The 21,895-nt window shown below is 50.1% G+C and overlaps 1 protein-coding gene across 3 annotated transcripts in view; it reads left to right on the forward strand.

Annotated features, from left to right (window-relative positions):
- The first annotated feature begins 530 nt into the window (after positions 1–530).
- The window catches only part of TDRD7 (tudor domain containing 7), a 125,285-nt gene continuing 103,920 nt past the window's right edge, over positions 531–21,895 (forward strand). Inside the window, exons 1-3 of one of the 3 annotated variants that reach the window (XM_054032097.1) lie at positions 531–664; positions 15,201–15,413; positions 21,346–21,487. In XM_054032097.1, the coding sequence (XP_053888072.1) occupies positions 15,207–15,413; positions 21,346–21,487 (349 nt within the window). In that variant the 5' untranslated portion in view covers positions 531–664; positions 15,201–15,206. Of the gene's footprint in view, positions 665–1,256; positions 1,331–10,683; positions 11,165–15,200; positions 15,414–21,345; positions 21,488–21,895 lie in introns of those variants that run through there. The other 2 variants (XM_054032096.1, XM_054032095.1) reach the window with 2 other exon arrangements.

The raw sequence follows: 21,895 nt of genomic DNA on the forward strand, positions 1-21,895 counted from the left end.
AATTGCTGAAGTGGGAAATAAAGGACAGGTCAGTTATACAAAGCAATCTGGTTTGGTAAGATGGACTGATTTGAACAAGTGTTTTAATATAGTCAAATGCAAGGAACAAAGAGTGTAGGATGCAATAGAGCGGGGGACTGGCTGGCTCCTGGAAAGCAGGGACTCTGCAAAGGAGGTTAGGGGCATTAAGGTTAATCACTTGAACATGATGAGCTCCTTATGTTTTGAAGTGGCTGAGCAGCCTTCTGTATCCGCAGAAGATTGCTGAATAGGATTAGGGAGGCACCCAGCAATGGTAAGGGCACAGCTATGTCCAGTTTGAGTGACTACACTTAAAAAAAAAAGATGTTGGAAACAGGGCCGGCTCTAACTTTTTTGCTGCCCCAAGCAGCAAAAAAAGCGCCCCGCCCCCCGCCGCCGCCCCTTACCAGGTGCCTCCCCAAGCATGTGCTTGGGTGCCTGGTGCCGGTCCTGGTTGGAAAGGCCGAAGGGCTGATACTGGTTTTACTTCTAGTGTTTGCACTTTGGTTAGTGGGAGCTGTGCCTTTAAGAACAGGGTGCGACACTAGCAGGGTTTGTCTGAAGAAAACCCGGAGCAAGGAAGGGGCAGGAGATTTCGCCTGTTTCCAGAGTGGAAGAACCTGCTTGTGTGAGCTCCAGAAAGGTCAGAACCACGTTTACTGCCCTGAACTCGGGAGAGCAGCCGCAGGCTGTTGCTAACCAGCCGTTCCCCTGTAAATCGGGTGCGACTCCAGCCCAGTGCAGGAGGGATTGAAAACGGTTCCCCACGCACACGTTTCCTGATCCGCATAGAGGAGTTTAGCGGACTCCAGCTCCCATGTCCCCAACTCGCAGCTGCTGCGTGCGCGGGGTTCCCAGTGCCCGGGGCAGGCAGTGTCTCTCGCTCGGTGTTGGGGGGCGGGACCCTGAGCCCCCAGGGGTCTCAGCAGCCGAACGTGCCTGGCGCGCCGTGAGCCTGCGCGCTGAGGGGCTCCTGGGCGCCAGGCGGAAGGGAAGTGGGGCCGAGGCTGCGGCGCTCGAGCGGCCCCTGAACCGGCCTGGCAGGCTACGAGCACGGAGCCCTTTCGCTTTCCGTTCCTGCCCGAAGAGACGGGGCCGGGCACTCCCCGCGCGCACGCGCCGACTCTCGTGACGGGCGCAGGGGCCGCAGCACAGGCTCGTCCCAGTCACGTGGGGGCAGCGCCCGGGCAGGAGGCTGTGGGGTCGGGGCCAGGCCACGCATGCGCGGGGCGGGGCCGGGGGCGGCGTTAAAAGGCCGGGATCCCAGCGCAGCGGCTGAGGTGTGAGGAGCCCCGCGGCGGGCCAGGGGGTGAGTCACGGGCGGGCGGCGCGGTGCGGGACCCGGCTCTGGGGAGGGCGGGGGTCTCCGGAGCCCTCTGGCAGGGGCGCGGCGCGGTAACGTGTCCGTGGCCTCCCGGCCGCCTCCTCTGGCCCGGCCCGCAGCGGGATTGGCCGGCGTCCCTCCAGCCTGGCTGGGGTCTGTCAGGGGGCGGGGGCGTCCCCGTTCTCTAAATCTGTGTGACAGCCCCTCCCCTGTGCCTCCCGCTGTCTGTGTGTGTCCTGTGCGCACCGCACAACTGTGTGACACCTTCCACTCTGCCCCTGCTCCAGCCCCACCCTGCCCATCCCCTCCCGGTACCTGGGTGTGTGTCTGTGTGTGTGTGTGTGTCCTGTGCGCACCGCACAACTGTGTGACACCTTCCACTCTGCCCCTGCTCCCGCCCCACCCTGCCCCTCCCCTCCCGGTACCTGGGTGTGTGTCTGTGTGTGTCCTGTGCGCACCGCACAACTGTGTGACACCTTCCACTCTGCCCCTGCTCCCGCCCCACCCTGCCCATCCCCTCCCGGTACCTGGGTGTGTGTCTGTGTGTGTGTCCTGTGCGCACCGCACAACTGTGTGACACCTTCCACTCTGCCCCTGCTCCCGCCCCACCCTGCCCATCCCCTCCCGGTACCTGGGTGTGTCTGTGTGTGTGTGTGTGTCCTGTGCGCACCGCACAACTGTGTGACACCTTCCACTCTGCCCCTGCTCCAGCCCCACCCTGCCCCTCCCCTCCCGGTACCTGGGTGTGTGTGTGTGTGTGTCCTGTGCGCACCGCACAACTGTGTGACACCTTCCACTCTGCCCCTGCTCCAGCCCCACCCTGCCCCTCCCCTCCCGGTACCTGGGTGTGTGTCTGTGTGTGTGTGTCCTGTGCGCACCGCACAACTGTGTGACACCTTCCACTCTGCCCCTGCTCCAGCACCACCCTGCCCCTCCCCTCCCGGTACCTGGGTGTGTGTCTGTGTGTGTCCTGTGCGCACTGCACAACTGTGTGACATCTTCCACTCTGCCCCTGCTCCAGCCCCACCCTGCCCATCCCCTCCCGATACCTGGGTGTGTGTCTGTGTGTGTCCTGTGCGCACCGCACAACTGTGTGACACCTTCCACTCTGCCCCTGCTCCCGCCCCACCCTGCCCCTCCCCTCCCGGTACCTGTGTGTGTCTGTGTGTGTGTGTGTCCTGTGCGCACCGCACAACTGTGTGACACCTTCCACTCTGCCCCTGCTCCAGCCCCACCCTGCCCCTCCCCTCTCGGTACCTGAGTGTGTCTGTGTGTGTGTGTCCTGTGCGCACCGCACAACTGTGTGACACCTTCCACTCTGCCCCTGCTCCCGCCCCACCCTGCCCATCCCCTCCCGGTACCTGGGTGTGTGTGTGTGTGTGTGTGTCCTGTGCGCACCGCACAACTGTGTGACACCTTCCACTCTGCCCCTGCTCCAGCCCCACCCTGCCCATCCCCTCCCGGTACCTGGGTGTGTGTCCTGTGCGCACCGCACAACTGTGTGACACCTTCCACTCTGCCCCTGCTCCAGCCCCACCCTGCCCATCCCCTCCCGGTACCTGGGTGTGTGTCTGTGTGTGTGTCCTGTGCACACCGCACAACTGTGTGACACCTTCCACTCTGCCCCTGCTCCAGCCCCACCCTGCCCATCCCCTCCCGGTACCTGGGTGTGTGTCTGTGTGTGTGTCCTGTGCACACCGCACAACTGTGTGACACCTTCCACTCTGCCCCTGCTCCAGCCCCACCCTGCCCATCCCCTCCCGGTACCTGGGTGTGTGTCTGTGTGTGTCCTGTGCGCACCGCACAACTGTGTGACACCTTCCACTCTGCCCCTGCTCCAGCCCCACCCTGCCCATCCCCTCCCGGTACCTGGGTGTGTCTGTGTGTGTGTCCTGTGCACACCGCATAACTGTGTGACATCTTCCACTCTGCCCCTGCTCCAGCCCCACCCTGCCCATCCCCTCCCGGTACCTGGGTGTGTGTCTGTGTGTGTCCTGTGCACACCGCATAACTGTGTGACATCTTCCACTCTGCCCCTGCTCCAGCCCCACCCTGCCCATCCCCTCCCGGTACCTGGGTGTGTGTCTGTGTGTGTCTGTCCTGTGCACACCACATAACTGTGTGACATCTTTCCCTGTTCCCCTGCTCCAGCTCCAACCTGCCCATCCCCTCCCGGTACCTGGGTGTGTGTCTGTGTGTGTCTGTCCTGTGCACACCGCATAACTGTGTGACATCTTTCCCTGTTCCCCTGCTCCAGCTCCAACCTGCCCATCCCCTCCCGGTACCTGGGTGTGTGTCTGTGTGTGTCTGTCCTGTGCACACCACATAACTGTGTGACATCTTTCCCTGTTCCCCTGCTCCAGCTCCAACCTGCCCATACCCTCCCGGCAGGGCTGGCTTCAGGAAGTGCGGGGCCCAATTCAAACAGTTTCGGCGGGGCCCCGACAGGGAGGACTTTAAAAAAAAAAAAAAAAAAAAAAAAACTTTCATTTCTTCCATGTATTATTTACTTTCCATGACTATATAAATAATAATTATATATTACATACATTGCATCATATAAATATCACGTTCATTAAGAGGAACTGTTTTGTACACCTCACCTATATGTTTTTAAAACTTTATCTTCCTTGCTTTTTGTTTGACAAAATCTTTCAGTATATTGCCTAACTCTAAGCTCTTCATTACTTTGCATTCAATTGACATGATTGCCAAATTGTTTAATTGGTCTTCCTGCATTGTAGCTTCTCAAAGTTAAAATTGATAAAAACATATCTGCGTTCAACAATGATGCAAGAGAGACTTGTTGGACTTGTCACAATGTCAATAGAGCATGAAATACCTGGAAAACTGGATCTAAAAGAACTAGTGTCTGAATTTTCAAAACTTAAAATAAGAAAAAAATATGGTTTAAGAGCACAGAGTGTTTTTTTTAATTCGGAGTGTTTTGTAAATGCAGGTTAACTCTCCTGCCAGAAACCCCCATGTCCGCCCCTAGAACCTCTGCTGGCTCACTGCTCGCCTCTTTGCCTACCTGCCGCTTGCCCACCCGCTCGCCCCAACTTGCCGATTGCCCCTCCCAAGTATAAAGCCTCATTCAAAGACCCAGGGGTCACTATATTACTGCACACAGCAGTCGGTCAATACAATTGTAGATAAATCTCTGCATTATGTATTTTTGTATAACTTTTTTATGTGACTTTGTATTGAACTTCGCTAATATGTTATAGCGGGCCCCTAAGGTAGTATAATTAAGGTAAAAGAAAAATGTCTTTTTGCTAGAAGTAGAATAAGATCTTCCCCCCACTTTGTAATCAATTGCCCTGTTGAATGAATGAGGTGTGAATGAGGAAGGTGTGGAAGGCAGGCACTTCCAGAAAGCTGCAACCCTTGGAGAGGGGTTGGGAGCCAGACCAAGGAGAGCTTTGCCCAGGGCTGAGTGGGACGGAATTTGGGTGCTGGGTGCAGGCTCCAGGCTGGGGCATGGGGTGAGGTGCAGGGTGGGTGGAGGGGTGCAGGCTCTGGGAGGGAGTGCGGAGGGGTGGGTGCAGGCTCTGGGACAGAGTTTGGGGGTGGTGGGGGCCGGGAGGGGGAGGGAACTGCCCTCACATGTGGCTTCCTTCCTCCCCTGCTGCCCCTCACCATTGCCTCCGTGGGGGATGGTGCTGCCCCTTGCCCAGTGTTTGCAGGAGTGGTGGATGGGGGGAAACCAGTCAAACTCTGGTTTTACTCTTTCGTTGATGGGTCACTTTAACCCCTTACAAAACCCTTCCCGCCTCTCTCACCCCCCCTTTTCTACTGGGCTTGTTTGATCTTTTCGGTGGAGCCAGATGAAAAGCACAAACCCCAGCGAGAGCAACAGGATGGAAGACTAGACTGAACCCACCACCCAGCCTAGTCCATCCCAGAGCCCAGGACCGAGGACAAATGTCCCCCCCACCCCCGGGCCACCTGCTTCCACTCCTGGCCTCTGCCAGCGATTCTGTGTGGCTGCATCAGGCGGGATTTCAACTGGATACACCCCCCCCCCCCCCCCCCCCCCCCGGCTAAATTAATCTCTGATTTGTGACCACTCTGCACCAAGAGCACCTTCCTTCCCTGCCCTAGAGCTGCTGGATGGCTAGAAAGCTGAGCTGGGCGTTTGATTGATCCGGAATATTATTGTGTGCCCCGCCCCCCCTCCAAAAACCTTAATGTCCACACAGCTTGGGGGGGGGGGGGGCTATTCCTCCCCCCCCCCGCCTATTTTATTGTTGCAGGGCAAACGAAGGAGCCAGAGTTTAATGGAAATATTCAGCCCCTACAGTGGTCTGGAAGCAGAGTTGATGGGAAGGGAACTGGTTTGGATAGGAGCCCCCATCCCCCTCCTTTGCAAAATAATTTGGGGAGGGGAATCGGATCACTCCATGCCTCAGTTTCCCCTCTCTCGGGGGTGGGAGGAGAGGGAGATAAAAGTCTCAGCCTGCCTGTTGCAGACCTTTCTTATTCTCCCCTCTTGACTTATTTGATTTCCTCGTCCAAACCCCCCCCCCTCACCTGGAATTTACAGCACTAAGTACACGCTCGGGGCTTTCTTCCTGGGTTTATTGGGTTACATGATCCCAAGTTTAGTTTTGAAACAGACACAGGCAGGCACAAACTCACCCTCAAACAGCAACACCACCGAAAACCACAAAACCAACCCAATATTACAAACCTATGGGGAATCACGGGGTCAAACACTCACCAACCGAAGCCCCAGCAGCTGCTCAGGTGAGTGAAGTCCACACTTCAGAGATTCCTGTCTCCCACTGGACGGAAGCCCCCTCAGCATCTCCTCCATTCCTCCATGTGAGTGCCGGGGGGAGGGGAGGTAAAGGCTGCAAAGCACATGTGCCTTCTCTCTCTCCTTCTCCCCCCCCCCCCTCCCCTCTGCCTCAGCCTTCTGCCGGCCAGCATCTCTGGTTGCCTAGCAGCAACAGCTGCTACTTCCCTGAGAGCAGCACAGCTGGGGGGGGGAGGGGGGGGCTCTTAGGCGCGGGGCCCAATTCGGGGAAATCTGTCTAAAGCCGGCTCTGCCTCCCGGTACCTGGGTGTGTCTGTGTGTGTCCGTCCTATGCACACCACATAACTGTGTACATCTTCCACTCTTCCCCTGCTCCAGCACTAACCTGCCCATCCCCTCCCGGTACCCGTGTGTGTGTCGTATGCACACCGCATAACTGTGTGACATCTTCCCCTCTTCCCTTGTTCCAGCTCTAACCTGCTCATCCCCTCCCGGTACCTGGGGGTGTGTGTCGTATGCACACCGCATAACTGTGAGATGCCGAAAATCCCCAGCGAAATCAGATAGTCCAGCCAATAGTTAGCTAATCCTCCTGGGTGTTTTTCCTCTTTAACAACTATAACATTGAAAGACTGTCAGTGATGTTAATTACACAAAATATTAAATGGCTCTCAGGACAAGAAGAATCTAGATCTTCATAGCAACTGTAAACATTAAATCTCTTCCTAAGATTATATTTCTCTTTTGTATCATTTAGAAAAGGAATCATGTGGTCTGAATAGTAAAATCTAAGATCCTTTTCTGGCAAAGGCATATATAATAGTTTAAACTCATTATTTCTCTAACTTGAAGAACTTAATGCAGTGGAATCCTTGTGACATTGGTTAAGTAACGTCTGGGGAATAACCACATAGCTGGTGTGTATTTTAAAAAAAGAAGTGTAGGTGAACTTTAATGGACAAGCTGAGATTCTATTCCTGCCTTTTGTCTCCCCAGCCCCCCCACACTAAAACAAAGACTAATATATGCCCGTGCTTGGTATCTAATGGAGCTGAGCTAGGCTATATAAAAGATCTTGAAGCCTGTAATTCAGAAGAGCCTGGTTTAACTTACCAGGTATTTACTAGGTGGCTACTAAAAAGATATTGGGGGGGGGGGGGGGGGGGGTACTGCCCCGGTTCAACACCCTGACAAGAACTCTGTTCTCTCTTCCCCCTATCCAACCTCTCAGATAACTGCAGGGGAGGAGGATGCAGGGATCCTTAAGAGTATTTTTCTTGGGTTGTTGGATGGGGACTGGAATGGCACTTCAGCTTTCATATTAACCTCTAACTCCAGGGAGAGCAAACTACGGCCCACAGGCCAGATGCAGGCTGTCAGGGCTTTCAATCCGGCCTGTGGGATTGCCAGCCCTGTGGCGCAGCGGCCGGCACCACGTCCCTCCGGCCCAGTGTGTGTGTGGGGGGGGTGTTCTGTGCGCTGCCCTCATCCACAGGCACTGCCCCCCGCAGCTCCCATTGGCCAGGAATGGGGAACTGCGGCCAATGGGAGCTTTGGGGATGGTACCAACAGGTGAGGGCAGCGCATTGCAGAGCTGCCTGCCCCACCACACCCCCAGGAGCCACTTCTGGGAGCAGCGTGGGGCTAGACCCTCCTGCACCCCAATCCCCTGCCTTGAGCCCCCTCTCTGTGAAAGTTTTAGAAATACTCCTACTTTAACAGCCACTTTCTCTCTTCCCTTCTTTTTACCCCTGCCTCTTATTCTAAAGGGAAGCCCCGATAATGTTCAACTCCAGAACAGCACAGATGCTGAAAGAGAGACCACTGTTACCTAGGGACTCCTTCTAGTCAATCTCCTATCACATCACATGTGAGGCCTGGACATCCTCACATACAAGAAATGATTGACAGTGATTGGCCAAAATACAGCCCCAAGTAGGTCCATATGGATGCTCCAGCTCTGCTGATCATCAGACTCTGAGGTGATCATGGAGAATTCAAGAGTCTCCAGGATAACCAGAAGATAATTTATGAAGATTAAACCTTGAACAACTCTCTTGATGGCAACACTGAGGCCTCCCTAAAAAGATCATTTGCATCTTTTATCTGTTGCAGCAGCTTATGCTTCCCAAGCAGCAGTTAGAGGAGTTCTTATCCATATGTCTAATTTTTTTTCAGTTCTACTGTGTTCTTGGCTTCAATGACACCACTAACTACTCTTAGAAGTGCAGACAGGTCAACTACAAAAGCATAATGATTAACAAATCTGTTGTAAATGGTACAATGATTTTGGGAAAAATGCTTGATTGACATGAGCAGGAACTTCAAAATGATGACATCTGTTATATTTTTTTTGTGGTGCCATTGTGGCTCTATTCTTAGAATGTGCACAAATGAACACAAATTTGTGTGTGAATATTATGGTGTCCTCCTCAAAATTACAGCTGTTATCGAGTACAGAATGAATTGTATGAAAATGTCAAGCAAATCTGAGTTAGATAGTTTCTTAGATGACAGGGCTGTAAATACTTTTTTGTGATTCTTCTTTATTCTTCTAGCAAATTCCTGAAGTTATTTTGGAATCATCTAAAATAAGGCTAAATTCAAACTTTATTAATGTGGTGGGTTGTGTGGTTCTCTTCTCCCCCCCTCACCCCCAAAGTTAACGTTTGTAGTAATTTTCTACTTGTGTTGTAACATTTGCCATCTGGATTTACTGGATGAAACAGCAGATAACAAATGCCATATATATCATATCATTTATATAGGGTTTTGTTGGTTTCTACTTCCATTTTAGCTACATTTTTAATATAATTCAAAATAAATGATAGAGCTGGTTGAAATTTGGAAGTTTAGTCTATTGGAATATGAACTAAAAATGGGAAAAGTAACTAATTCATAAGTTTTCCATATTGCTTTGATCAACTATGGAGCTGGGGGAAAAAAATTGCAAGATCCCACCCTTTCCCCAAAAAATCCTGTGTGGTTTTTTTTTTTTTTTTTTTTTTTTTTTTTTCCCCTACCCCTTTTGTTGATTACCTACTTAATGTTTTATAAAAACAGAACCACAGACGTGAAATAGCATAACTATTCCAGTTAAGGCTGCTAAATGCAATTCAGGAGCATCATTAAACTTGTCCTTAGGCTTAAGACAAACTCTATACATTTAAAAGCTTGGAAATTACAAAGTGAAGATCCATAAACAATTCTGACTTACCTCGACAATCAGTTCATGCACACACATCCTCATTAAACCGAAAAATTCTCAGCAAGGAACATCCAAACAATCTTAATTTTTCCTGTATAACAAAACAGTCATAGCTGAAAAGTCTAAATCAACAGTACCTATTCATCCCATGGCTTTCTCCCAAAACTGCATATGTCTTTAATACCTGCTTTTTTCCCCATACAAAAGTTTTAAAAAGTTTAGCTTTCAGTACACAAAATAAAAAAGTGTAAGCCTGTACATCTCCCCAGGATCCTTCCATGCAGCTCTGTGAGTTAATTTTGTGTGTCTGTAATATGTGTACGGGCCACATCTGGGTTGAGAAATTGTATGCAAGGCCATGAATGTAGGGCTGGGGCAGGGGGTTTGAGGTGTGGGAAGGAGCGTGGTTGGTGGGAGGAGGTGTGGTGTGCAGGAAGGGGCCCCAGGCAAAGAGTTGGGGTGTGGGATACAGGAGGGGGGTCAGGTTGGGGCAAGGCAGGGGGCTAGGGGACTCAGAATGGGGTTAGGGTGTGGGGTGCAGGAGGAGTTCAGGGTGTGGGCTCTGGCTTGGCTGGCAATGGGGCACAGCGGGGCTAAGGCAGGCTCCCTGCCTGCCCTGGCCCTGCGTCACTCCTGGAAGTGGCCAACATGTGCGGAAGTGGCTCCTGGGGGTATGGTGGGGCAGGCGGCTCGCTGCGTGCTGCTGTCTCCTGAGGGTACCACCCCGAAAGCTCCCATTCTCTGCGGTTCCTGGCCAATGGGAGCTGAGGGGGGCAGTGCCTGCAGGCGAGGGCAATGCACAAAGCCATCTGACCCCTTCTCCCCTGGGGGCCACAGGGACGTGGTGCTGGCTGCTTCTGGGAGTGGCGCAGGGTGGGAGCAGGCAGGGAGCCTGCCTTAGCCCCACTACGCCATGGGGCTGGCAATCCCGCAGGCCAGATTGAAAGCCCTGACGGGCTGGATCTGGCCCGCAGGCCGTAGTTTGCCCTCCCCTGGTTTAAAGCCTGGTACCATTCCACTGAAAATCTTACTACCCTTGACTTCAGTGGAAATGTGACTGGATCATAAATAAGGCAGATTTAGTCACTGGGTATTTTTAGTAAAAGTCATGGATGGGTCATGGGCAGTAAACAAAAATTCACTGTCTGTGACCTGTCCATGATTTAGATTATAAATACCCCTGACTAAATCTTTGGGGGGGAGCTGAGGCTGGGGGGAGCACTGCTGGGAGTGAGCACAGGCTGCTGCTAGGATGTGTGTGGGGGATCAGAGGCCAGTGGCACCAGCTGCCGGGGGCCACCCTGGGGACTGACCGCTACTCAGGCAGTCCCTGGGGCCAGCTGTTGGGGGCTGGTCTGAGTGGCGGCCGGTGCAGCTGGCCCTGGGGTTGCCGGTGTGGCTGTCCACAGGCCACCTGAGCAGCTGGCCCTGGAGCCAGCTGTTTGGGCGGCCCTGGGGTCAGCTGCACTGGCTACTGCAGAAGTCACGGATGTTGTGGGAAGTTATGGAATCTGTGACTTCCGTGACAAAAACAGCCCTAGTCGTAAAATACTGAACCCTTCTGTTGGATTGGTTGTGTGAGCTGAGTGTTAAGGACTATGTCAAATTGTGGTAATCCCAAGTTTTGATTTATATAACCAGTTATCTGTTTTAGTATGGATGTATTTAATTATCTTCTCCCGAGCTGCAGTTACAAAAAATAGGTTACAGTTGAGATTGCTGTCTTCAGTCATTTTGTTTGTGAACTGGATGAGCCCTAATCAGATGAGAGTCTGACCGACCACTTAGACTACAAGTACTCTGAGGGAAAACTCATGAAATGCAGCCCAGGCCGGTGAAGTGCTTGGTAAGTTTGGTCTTCATATAAACATCTTAGGGTTCTTGAAATTGGAGCTCACCAAACATGGTGGGGTCTAAGTTTCCCTTTTATCTTCAGCACGGGCAGTATAAAGATAGATATGAGAGTATGGAATGGGGAGGACAAGTTCTCAATGTATGTCTACGTGGCTAGCCTGTGTCAGCTGACTTGGGCTTGTGGGGTTCAGGCTAAGGCGTTGTTTAACTGTACTGTAGACACTCGGGCTAGAGCCCGAGCTCTGGGACTGCCCCTCCAAATATCTACATCTCAATTAAACAGCCCCTTAGCCTCAGTCCCTAGAGCTTGAGTCAGCTGACATGGACCAGCCACAGGTAGACTGTAGTGAGGACTCTTAGCCTAAAGCAGGGGTCTCAAACACGCGGGGCTCTTGCATGTGGCCCGCCAAGCTCCCGTCGCCTACCCGCGGGATTGCCCCCTTGGTGTTGCGCGCCCCGCGCTGCTCTCTGAAGCAGCTGGCAGCACGCCCCTTCGGGCCGTGGGGGGGAGGGGGAAGGAGGCAGATGGCTCCTCCCCCTCCCCCAGGGGCTGCAGGGACAGGGTTCCATCCGCTTCCTGGAGCAGAGCGGCATGGAGCGAGGGCAGGCAGGGAGCCTGCCCTGGCCCCCGGTGCGCGCCGCTGCCACCCCGGAACCGCTCTAGGTAAGTAGCGCCGGGCTGGAGCTCACACTCTGCACCCAACCCCCTGCCCTGAGCCCCCTGCCACATCCCACACCCCAATTCCCTGCCCTGAGCCACCTGCTGCATCTTGCACCCCGTCCCCCTGCCGCACCCCTCACCCTCTTGCACCCCACACACCAACTCCCTGCCTTGAGCCCCCTCCTGCTCCCTGCACACCACCTACACCTCAACTCCCTGCTCTGAGCCCCCTGCCACATCCCACACCCCTTCTGCACCACAACTCCCTCCCTGCCACACCCTGCACCCCAACCACCTGCCTGCACCCTTTCTGCACCCCCTAGGGGCAGCGTTAGGGTGGGGACTTCGGGGAAGGGGTTGGAATGGGGTAGGGGTGGGAAGAGGTGGGGCAGGGGCGGGGCCTAATGGAAGGGGTGGAGTGGGGGCAGGGCCAGAGGCAGTGAGGGGGGGGGTGTCAGTGATGCAGCCCTTGGGTCAATGCACTAGTCCTCATGTGGCCCCCGTGGTCATTTGAGTTTGAGACCCCTGGTCTAAAGTCTGACCAGCAAAGTAGGGCTTCTGTAGTTGCTTATGCACCTTTTACATTTCTTAGATCTTGTGTGGGTAACAAGCTCCTTTTGAGGAGATGAACAACCTTGTAGCTGGACACCTCAATGCATGAGATACACATTTTACTTACAGTGCTGCATTCTGGAAATGTGCTGCTTTATTCAGCTGTATATGAACAGAGTGGGAAACAGCTGGGGAGCAGAAAACCTTAAATCTGAATAAGTTTTTTCAAAAACATCAGGACATAAAATGCTGGTTTAGGGGAAAAAACTTGGATGGTTAGCTTCAGAAGTTTCCATTCATCTCTGGTTCCACATGCTCATCTTTACAAGAGACACTTTTTTGATCTGAAACTTACTAATTATTAGTCTCTTCCTAGAAGTGGTATTGTTTGTGTTTTGTAGAGAATCCATTCAGCTGGCTTGAGTTCTGTGAGGATAAATACTCTTCTTTTTTTTGGGTGGGGAAAGAGAGAGAAACAAAAACCACAGTTCTTTTCCCCCAGTACTTTGAAACATGGCAAATAGTTTTCTGAAGAGTACATTCACCAACAAGTTTGAAAAGAGAATGGGTTGGACAATAGTTACGAACTGATGATTGGCTACGTTGCCCACATCATTTTTGTGAGCTTTCCATTATTAAGCTGTTAAATGTATACCTAATCAGTTGTTCTGGAGCACAATGTTGCCCTATGAGATTGCTTCTGAGGGCTTGTCTACACTACTTGCCCAATCGGTGGGCAGCAATTGATCCAGCGTGGGTCGATTATCACATAGATGCGATAAATTGACCACTGAGCGCTCTCCTGTCGACTCGGTACTCCACCAGAACAAGAAGCACAAGCAGAGTCAACGGGAGAGCATCAGCTGTCGACTTACTGCAGTAAAGACACCGCTGTAAGTAGATTTAAGTACGTCGACGTCAGCTACACTATTCATGTAGCTGAAGTTGTGTATCTTAGCTCAACCCCATTCAGTAGTGTAGACAAGCCCTGAGGGAGAGACTCTCTTATCTCTAGGAGCAGGATTAAAAGTTAGCATAATAGAGAGTGTCCATTTAGCCCACTAAATTTGAAGAACAATATGAGATGGTATATTGCATAGTGTTATGTACTTGCAGGTTGGGGTTTAACATAGAAACATGAGCTTGTATGGCAAAACTAGCTAGCTACATTTTTATTTTGAGAACAGTTGTTGGCAATTGAGTACATCACAACTTCCCCTGTAATATTGCTTCTTTAAAGATATCCGCTAGGATTGCCACTCCTGGGCTCCGCTTCTTAACTGGAGAGTGGCAGAACTGCACAATTTGTAAAGAGTTTTCGCCCCCAACTGCAGTGGGAACAGGATGGAGGTTGGCCCACTGGTCATGGTCACATGACACTCAGCTTAATTGCTGCCTTAAGAAACTGGTCAGAAGCTTCCTTTTGACTATGTACAGCAAAGAAGTTCTGCAGGAGCTGTGCCTCTGCAAGTCATTGCTCCGGCTCTTCTCTCTCAATTGCTTCAAAGCCATTGGGGATCCTTTTTTAGTAAGTCTCTTCCTTTCAGTTAAGTCCACGCCATTTAGCATACCTTTCTTGAGGTGTGGCTTGTTTGATGCTCAGCTGCATCTGTCTATATCTGTGTCTTGTGCTTTGGTGTCTGCTTCCATTCCAATGTTCTTGGTACTTCAGCATCTTTTAGCTATACACCTGTTGAGGAGTGAGTTATTTTGGCAGCCCTTCAGGGCCCTGCCTTAGTATTGGTGTTCTCAGTGGATCAACACTTGTGTTGCAGTGTGCTCTGCTGCCTATCAGCATTCACTGCCTGGCATTAGTATCGGTAGTATTTGGGTGCTTGTGTTTGCAGAAACTGTCTCACCACCTGTGACAGAGATGAAGAGAAGCACTACCTGGATGCCCCCTTTTTATCTTTGGTGTGTGATTGGAATATTGGCTTTGTATGATGCCTTCCTAATCAACACAAGGCTGCTCAGCAGCTTCAAATCACATGAATGGGGCAGACTTATGTTGATGACTGATAGGGCACCAGAACAGCCTTAACTGTGCCTTTCCGCACCTAACGCTGCACTGCAGTGACACTGGGGGGGTGAGGGGGAGAAATAGACTTACTTTTAAAAAAACATTAGATTAATCCAAACTGGGATCACAAACACTATAATGCCTTAATCATAATCCTATGGTTATTGTATGGCGTCAATACAGAATGGAGATAAGGCTGCCCTGGGTGCCCTAACTGGGCATTTCCATATCCTAACATGTTTGAATTTTTTACATTTACCCTTAATTCTGAATTTCCTGTGTTAATAAATGCTTATTTCACCCCTGTAATGTATTTTACCTTAAATTACTGATATCTACTTTCAAACATAACTCAATTTTAACATAATTTTGTCTGGGAATCATACAAAATATTACAATATGCTTTTAAAACATTTTGTCCTCCAAAAATATTATTTTTCCAAAGTGTATGGCATAAATAAAAGCCCTGATGATGTAAGGTTTTATTGGTATTTGTTTGGAATGACCTGCATAACCTCTGAGCTGATCCACCAATGGTGTTCATACGTATCCATTTTGTTTCTTTGGTTATTTTGCATTGCTGTTCTTTCACCGGTCTGTTAAGTGGAAGCCACAACATGCTAGTATTTGGTTTTGCTTCTGTTTAGATGTTTTAGTCTCCAAAGTCAGGGTTTCCATTATTGGTGGTCTTTTTTCTTCACTCATGTTAGCATACGACATATGTGAATCAGTGGGCAAGGAGAGCAAGAATCCGAGAAATATTCACATTATGTAAATGCTTATTTTTGGTTACAGATAAAGATGCCAGAATCTGACCTAGTTGCAAAGATGCTTCGAGCTGTTCTCCAGTCCAATAAAAATGGAATACCCTTGCCACAACTGCAGGCGGAGTACAAATCCTTGACTGGGGATTGGATCCCTTTCAAACAGCTAGGACATGCTACGCTGGAAGAATACTTGAAGACTGTTCCAGGAGTTGTCAAAATAGAAATTAATAAAATGGGTGAGGTAAGAAAAGGTTCATAACAATGGCATTGGAATTGTAATAAATTTATACAGTTGGTGGCTTTTCTCAAGTTGCTTGTTAAACTGGCTTTGGAATTCATTAGATCATAGAATCATAGAATAGAATATCAGGGTTGGAAGGGACCTCAGGAGGTCATCTAATCCAACCCCCTGCCCAAAGCAGGACCAATTCCCAACTAAATCATTCCAGCCAGGGCTTTGTCAAGCCGGGCCTTAAAAACCTCCAAGGAAGGAGATTGCACCACCTCCCTAGGTAAAGCATTCCAGTGCTTCACCACCCTCCTAGTGAAATGGTGTTTCCTAATATCCAACCTAGACCTCCCCCACTGCAACTTGAGACCATTGCTCCTTGTTCTGTCATCTGCCACCACTGAGAACAGCTGAGCTCCATCCTCTTTGGAACCCCCCCTCAGGTAGTTGAAAGCAGCTATCAAATCCCCCCTCATTCTTCTCTTCTGGAGACTAAACAATCCCAGTTCCCTCAGCCTATCCTCATAAGTCATGTGCTCCAGACCCCTAATCATTTTTGTTGCCCTCCGCTGGAGTCTTTACAAGAAGGATGTGGAAATATTGGAGTGTGGGGCCCAAAACTGGACACAGTACTCCAGATGAGGCCTCACCAATGTCGAATAAAGGGGAACGATCGTGTTCCTTGATCGGCTGGCAATGCCCCTACTTATACAGCCCAAAATGCCATTAGCCTTCTTGGCAACAAGAGCACACTGTTGACTTATATCCAGCTTCTCGTCCACTGTGACCCCTAGGTCCTTTTCTGCAGAACTGCTACCTACCCATTCGGTCCCTGGTCTGTAGCAGTGCATAGGATTCTTCCTTCCTAAGTGCAGGACTCTGCACTTGTCCTTGTTGAACCTCACCAGGTTTTTTTTGCCCAATCCTCTAATTTGTCTAGGTCCCTCTGTATCTGATCCCTACCCTCCAGCGTATCTACTCCGCCTCCCAGTTTAGTGTCATCTGCAAACTTGCTGAGAGTGCAGTCCACACCATCCTCCAGATCATTAATAAAGATATTAAACAAAACTGGCCCCAGGACCGACCCTTGGGGCACTCTGCTTGAAACCGGCTGCCAACTAGACATGGAGCCGTTGATCACTACCCGTTGAGCCCGACGATCTAGCCAGCTTTCTATCCACCTTACAGTCCATTCATCCAGCCCATACTTCTTTAACTTGGCGGCAAGAATACTGTGGGAGACTGTAAGGTGGACTTTAGCTTTGCTAAAGTCAAGGAATAACACATCCACTGCTTTCCCCTCATCCACAGAGCCAGTTATCTCATCATAGAAGCCAATTAGGTTAGTCAGGCACGACTTCCCCTTGGTGAATCCATGGTGACTGTTCCTGATCACTTTCCTCTCCTCTAAGTGCTTCAGAATTGATTTCTTGAGGACCTGCTCCATGATTTTTCCAGGGACTGAGGTGAGGCTGACTGGCCTGTAGTTCCCCGGATCCTCCTTCTTCCCTTTTTTAAAGATGGGCACTACATTAGCCTTTTTCCAGTCATCCGGGACCTCCCTCGATCGCCATGAGTTTTCAAAGACGATGGCCAATGGCTCCACAATCACATCCGCCAACTCCTTTAGCACCCTAGGATGCAGCGCATCCGGCCCCATGGATTTGTGCTCATCCAGTTTTTCTAAATAGTCCTGAACCACTTCTTTCTCCACAGAGGGCTGGTCACCTCCTCCCCATACTATGCTGCCCAGTCCAGCAGTCTGGGAGCTGACCTTGTTTGTGAAGACAGAGGCAAAAAAAGCATTGAGTACATTAGCTTTTTCCACATCCTCTGTCATTAGGTTGCCTCCCTCATTCAGTAAGGGGCCCACACTTCCCTTGACTTTCTTCTTGTTGCTAACATACCCGAAGAAACCTTTCTTGTTACTCTTAACATCTCTTGCTAGCTGCAACTCCAAGTGCGATTTGGCCTTCCTGATTTCACTCTTGCATGCCTGAGCGATATTTTTATACTCCTCCCTGGTCATTTGTCCAATCTTCCACTTCTTGTAAGCTTCTTTTTTGTGTTTAAGGTCAGCAAGGATTTCACTGTTAAGCCAAGCTGATCGCCTGCCATATTTACTGTTCTTTCTACACGTTGGGATGGTTTGTTCCTGCAACCGCAGTAAGGATTCTTTAAAATTCAGCCAGCTCTCCTGGACCCCTTTTCCCTTCATGTTGTTCTCCCAGAGGATCCTGCCCATCTGTTCCCTGAGGGAGTCAAAGTCTGCTTTTCTGAAGTCCAGGGTCTGTATTCTGCTGCTCTCCTTTCTTCCTTGTGTCCGGATCCTGAACTCTACCATCTCATGGTCACTGCCTCCCAGGTTCCCTTCCACTTTTGCTCCCCCTACTAATTGTTCCCTGTTTGTGAGCAGCAGGTCAAGAAAAGCTCTGCCCCTAGTTGGTTTCTCCAGCACTTGCACCAGGAAATTGTCCCCCTACACTTTCCAAAAACTTCCTGGATTTTCTGTGCACCACTGTATTGCTCTCCCAGCAGATATCAGGGTGATTAAAGACTCCCATGAGAACCAGGGCCTGCAATCTAGCAACTTCTGTTTGTTGCAGGAAGAAAGCCTCGTCCACCTCATCCTCCTGGTCTGTTGGTCTATAGCAGACTCCGACCACGACATCACCCTTGTTGCTCACACTTCAACTTTATCCAGAGACTCGCAGGTTTTTCTGCAGTTTCATACCGGAGCTCTGAGCAGTCATACTCCTCTCTTACATACAATGCAACTCCCCCACCTTTTCTGCCCTGCCTATCCTTCCTGAACAGTTTATATCCATCCATGACAGTACTCCAGTCATGTGAGTTATCCCACCAAGTCTTTGTTATTCCAATCACATCATAGTTCCCTGACTGTGCCAGGACGTCCAGTTCTCCCTGCTTGTTTCCCAGGCTTCTTGCATTTGTGTATAGGCACTTAAGATAAGATAACTCATCGATTGTCCCTCTTTCGTGGTAGGAGACAGGAGTCCTCCCCTCTTGCACTCTCCTGCTCTTGCTTCCTCCCAGGATCCCATTTCCCCACTTACCTCAGGGCTTTGGTCTCCTTCCCCTGGTGAACCTAGTTTAAAGCCCTCCTCACTAGGTTAGCCAGCCTGCTTGCGAAGATGCTCTTCCTTCTCTTCGTTAGGTGGAGCCCATCTCTGCCTAGCACTCCTCCTTCCTGGAACACCATCCCATGGTCGAAGAATCCAAAGCCTTCTCTCCGACACCACCTGCGTAGCCATTCGTTGACTTCCACGAGTCGACAGTCTCTACCCAGGCCTTTTCCTTGCACAGGGAGGATGGACAAGAACACCACTTGCACCTCAAACTCCTTTATCCTTCTTCCCAGAGCCACGTAGTCTGCAGTGATCCGCTCAAGGTCATTCTTGGCAGTATCATTGGTTTCCACGTGGAGAAGCAGGAAGGGGTAGCGATCTGAGGGCTTGATGAGTCGCGGCAGTCTCTGTCACATCATGTATCCTAACTCCTGGCAAGCAGCAGACTTCTCGGTTTTCCTGGTCGGGGCGGCAGATAGATGATTCAGTCCCCTTGAGTAGGGAGTCTCCCACCACCCTCCTCCTTCTCTTGGGAGTGGTGGTTGTGGAACCCTCATCCCTAGGACAGTGCATCTTTTGCCTTCCAATCGGTGGAGTCTCCGTCTGCTCCCTTCCTTCAGATGTGTCATCTAGTCCACTTTACAGTTAATACCTGTAGAGAGAACATGGAAACGATTGCTCACCTGTATCTCCATTGCTGGTACGTGGACGCTCCTTTCTCCTTCTGGAGGTCACATGCTGCCAAACTTCTCCACCATCCTTCTGCGCCTGCTCTGAATCTTCAGATCACTGTGGCCGTAGAAGCATCTCCTGACGTCTGTCCAGGAAATCTTCTTTTTCCCTTATGCAATGCAGAGTCGATACTCGTTTCTCCAGACCTCGAACCTTCTCTTCCAGTATGGAGACCAGCTTGCACTTTGTACAGAAAGTCGCTTCTGTCCTGTGGAAGAAAGACAAACATGGCACAACCTGTGCAGGTTACAACAACTGAACACTCACCTTCCATATCACCGTCCTCTTAAGAGTTTCCTCAGCTGTTGCAGGAACTACTCAGCGAAACCTGCAGATGAAAGCCTCAGTGAGCTCTCCCCAGGCAAACTCCCTCTGTTAGCCTCTGCTGTTCGCCGCTCAGCTGGTTCGCTGCTGACTGCCCTTATATACCAGTCAGGCCCACTCAAGGCCCACCTGGAACAAAGCACTCCCAATTCACACTTTTCAAACAAGCAAGCAAGCACACGGTCAAACTGACAAACTGTCATTGTAAGGCTTGCGGGTCTCTAGCTTTGTGCTGAAGATTTTAGGGAGATCTCATGCTCTTGGTCTAGCAACAGCGTTTCCCACAAGTGCTAGCGATAGTGGGAGCACCAGTGTCGTAATCTTTTACCTTATGGCTTAGTCTTGTTCTGAGTCTGTTTAGATAATATGGCAATTTCCTGCAATATCTTTAGGCTATCTTACTTTATTAAGCTTAGGTATTGTGGGTCAGGGACTGTATGGGGGAGGAAGACCACAGCTGTCCAGAAACTAAGAACAGGGTGATATGATTGGGCACATTTACTTAGGTTGTAACACTTTTCAGTGGATTTTCCAGAGACCAGCAGATAAAGAGAACTTTTGGGTAAATAGCCTGAGTTTAAACTGATTCAGGGCCTTCTCTCTGATCCAGCAAATGGACAGGACCTTTTGTCCAGGGGTTTGGGGGGGTCGAACCTTTCTGGAAGGACTTTGACCTACTGAGGCTCCATAAGACTTAATGAGTGATCTCAGGTAAGCTTTTAGCATGCATATAGAAACACTGATTGTTTTTAATGTTTTCTTTGGAATGTTTTCACCTTAAGACTCAATGTGCTCACTTAGAAGGAGCTGTGTGGTAACTGCTGGCAGTTACACTGTTCATAAGCCTTTGGAGAGGAGGCCAAGTGCAGCTACTCATCTGTTTAGGCAGTCTGGCTTGCTGGGATATCACAGTATAGGGAGGGAACTGAGCAGCCTGGAAAAGCCCCCGTCAAGATGGGGAGAGAGATGGGTCTCTGCCCAAAAGAAGTGACAGCTGAGGATCCAGAAGCCAAGAGGAGGTGCTTTTGGTGAACCCCAGAAGGGGAAATACAGGTGCAGTTGCCCTTAACTGTGACAGTGGTAAATTGGGCCTTTTAAAGTATTACTGAAATGACAGCCCCAGTTGGAAGACAGCAGCCTCATTCACTGAATGAGTGTGTCTCATTATTTCTCAAACTGTGTGTGTCTCACACACACACACACACCCCTCTAAAAGACCATGTACAGCAATTTCTGTCTTCATGGTAGTTTTTTGTTCTACTTACTTACTTTTTCACATACCTGAATTGGGGTAGATGTTTTCCAGACTTGTAGGATAATGTGTCTGCATAGAGGAGCATACCATTTCAGTACTTTTTCCATTTTCTAGTCATTAGTTTCTGTTTGCAAAGAGAACTTTGCTGCATGTTGTAAACTTGGCAACGTTTAGTTGGACTTATCCTACCAAAGGAGGATAGGATATTCTGTAGTGTAGGACCCTGTGCTGGAAAGGCTCCACGTCCTGTCTGCAGCAACCTGACCCTGGGGTCTCCCAGCAGTCGTTTGCTGGTTTGTCAGAGTTCCTAATCCAGGTCATGGAAGGAGAGGCAGTTCCTGGGAGGGTGTGGGATCTAGTAAATGTCTTAGGCATCAAAAGTACGAACAGCTCACTGTTGTCTTTCTATAAATGTTGAACTTCTACAATTTAAGGATAATAGAATTTAAGTAAATATAAGAAATATTGTGTAACTTCTTCCATGGAGTACAGAAAGTTTGGACCTGATTATTTCCCTGTGCCCATTTTCTCCCCCCTTGAGCAGATCACTTGCCATGGTGTTGCTTGCGCTGAGACTGTGCGAATTGCTCAACTGGTAGCTTGCCAGAGAAGTTCAAAAAGGAAAATGGGACGACAGGTGAACTGCCAGATGAGATTAAAGAACACTGCTCCATTCACATTAGTTGGTAAGAATTCATAAGCTGGAAAACAGCTTCATGACAAATACTGTTAATTAAAACTGTAGTCTCTTGTGGCAGAGCCTTTCCCTTATAAACCTTCTGATTACAATGAATTGTGCATGCTGTTAATCAATTCACACTAGAAGAAAACCGTGCTGAAATATAGATTTGTGCTTAGCAGTACTTTGGATAAACATACATGAGGAAGTTAATAGGAAAACAATGCTCTTGCTGGCATATGTGCAGTGATGTTACTGGAGCACAGTCTTGAAGGGTAGTGGTCTTTGGGTATGTCTAAAACATAATTAAAAACCTGCAGCTGGCCTATGCCAGCTGATTCTGGCTGTGGGCCTGTTTCATTACAGTGTAGATTTCTGGACTCAGGCTGGAGCCCGGGCTCTAGGACCCTGTGAG

This window comes from Malaclemys terrapin, chromosome 6, assembly GCF_027887155.1.
Source record: "Malaclemys terrapin pileata isolate rMalTer1 chromosome 6, rMalTer1.hap1, whole genome shotgun sequence".
NCBI classification, from domain to species: domain Eukaryota; kingdom Metazoa; phylum Chordata; order Testudines; family Emydidae; genus Malaclemys; species Malaclemys terrapin.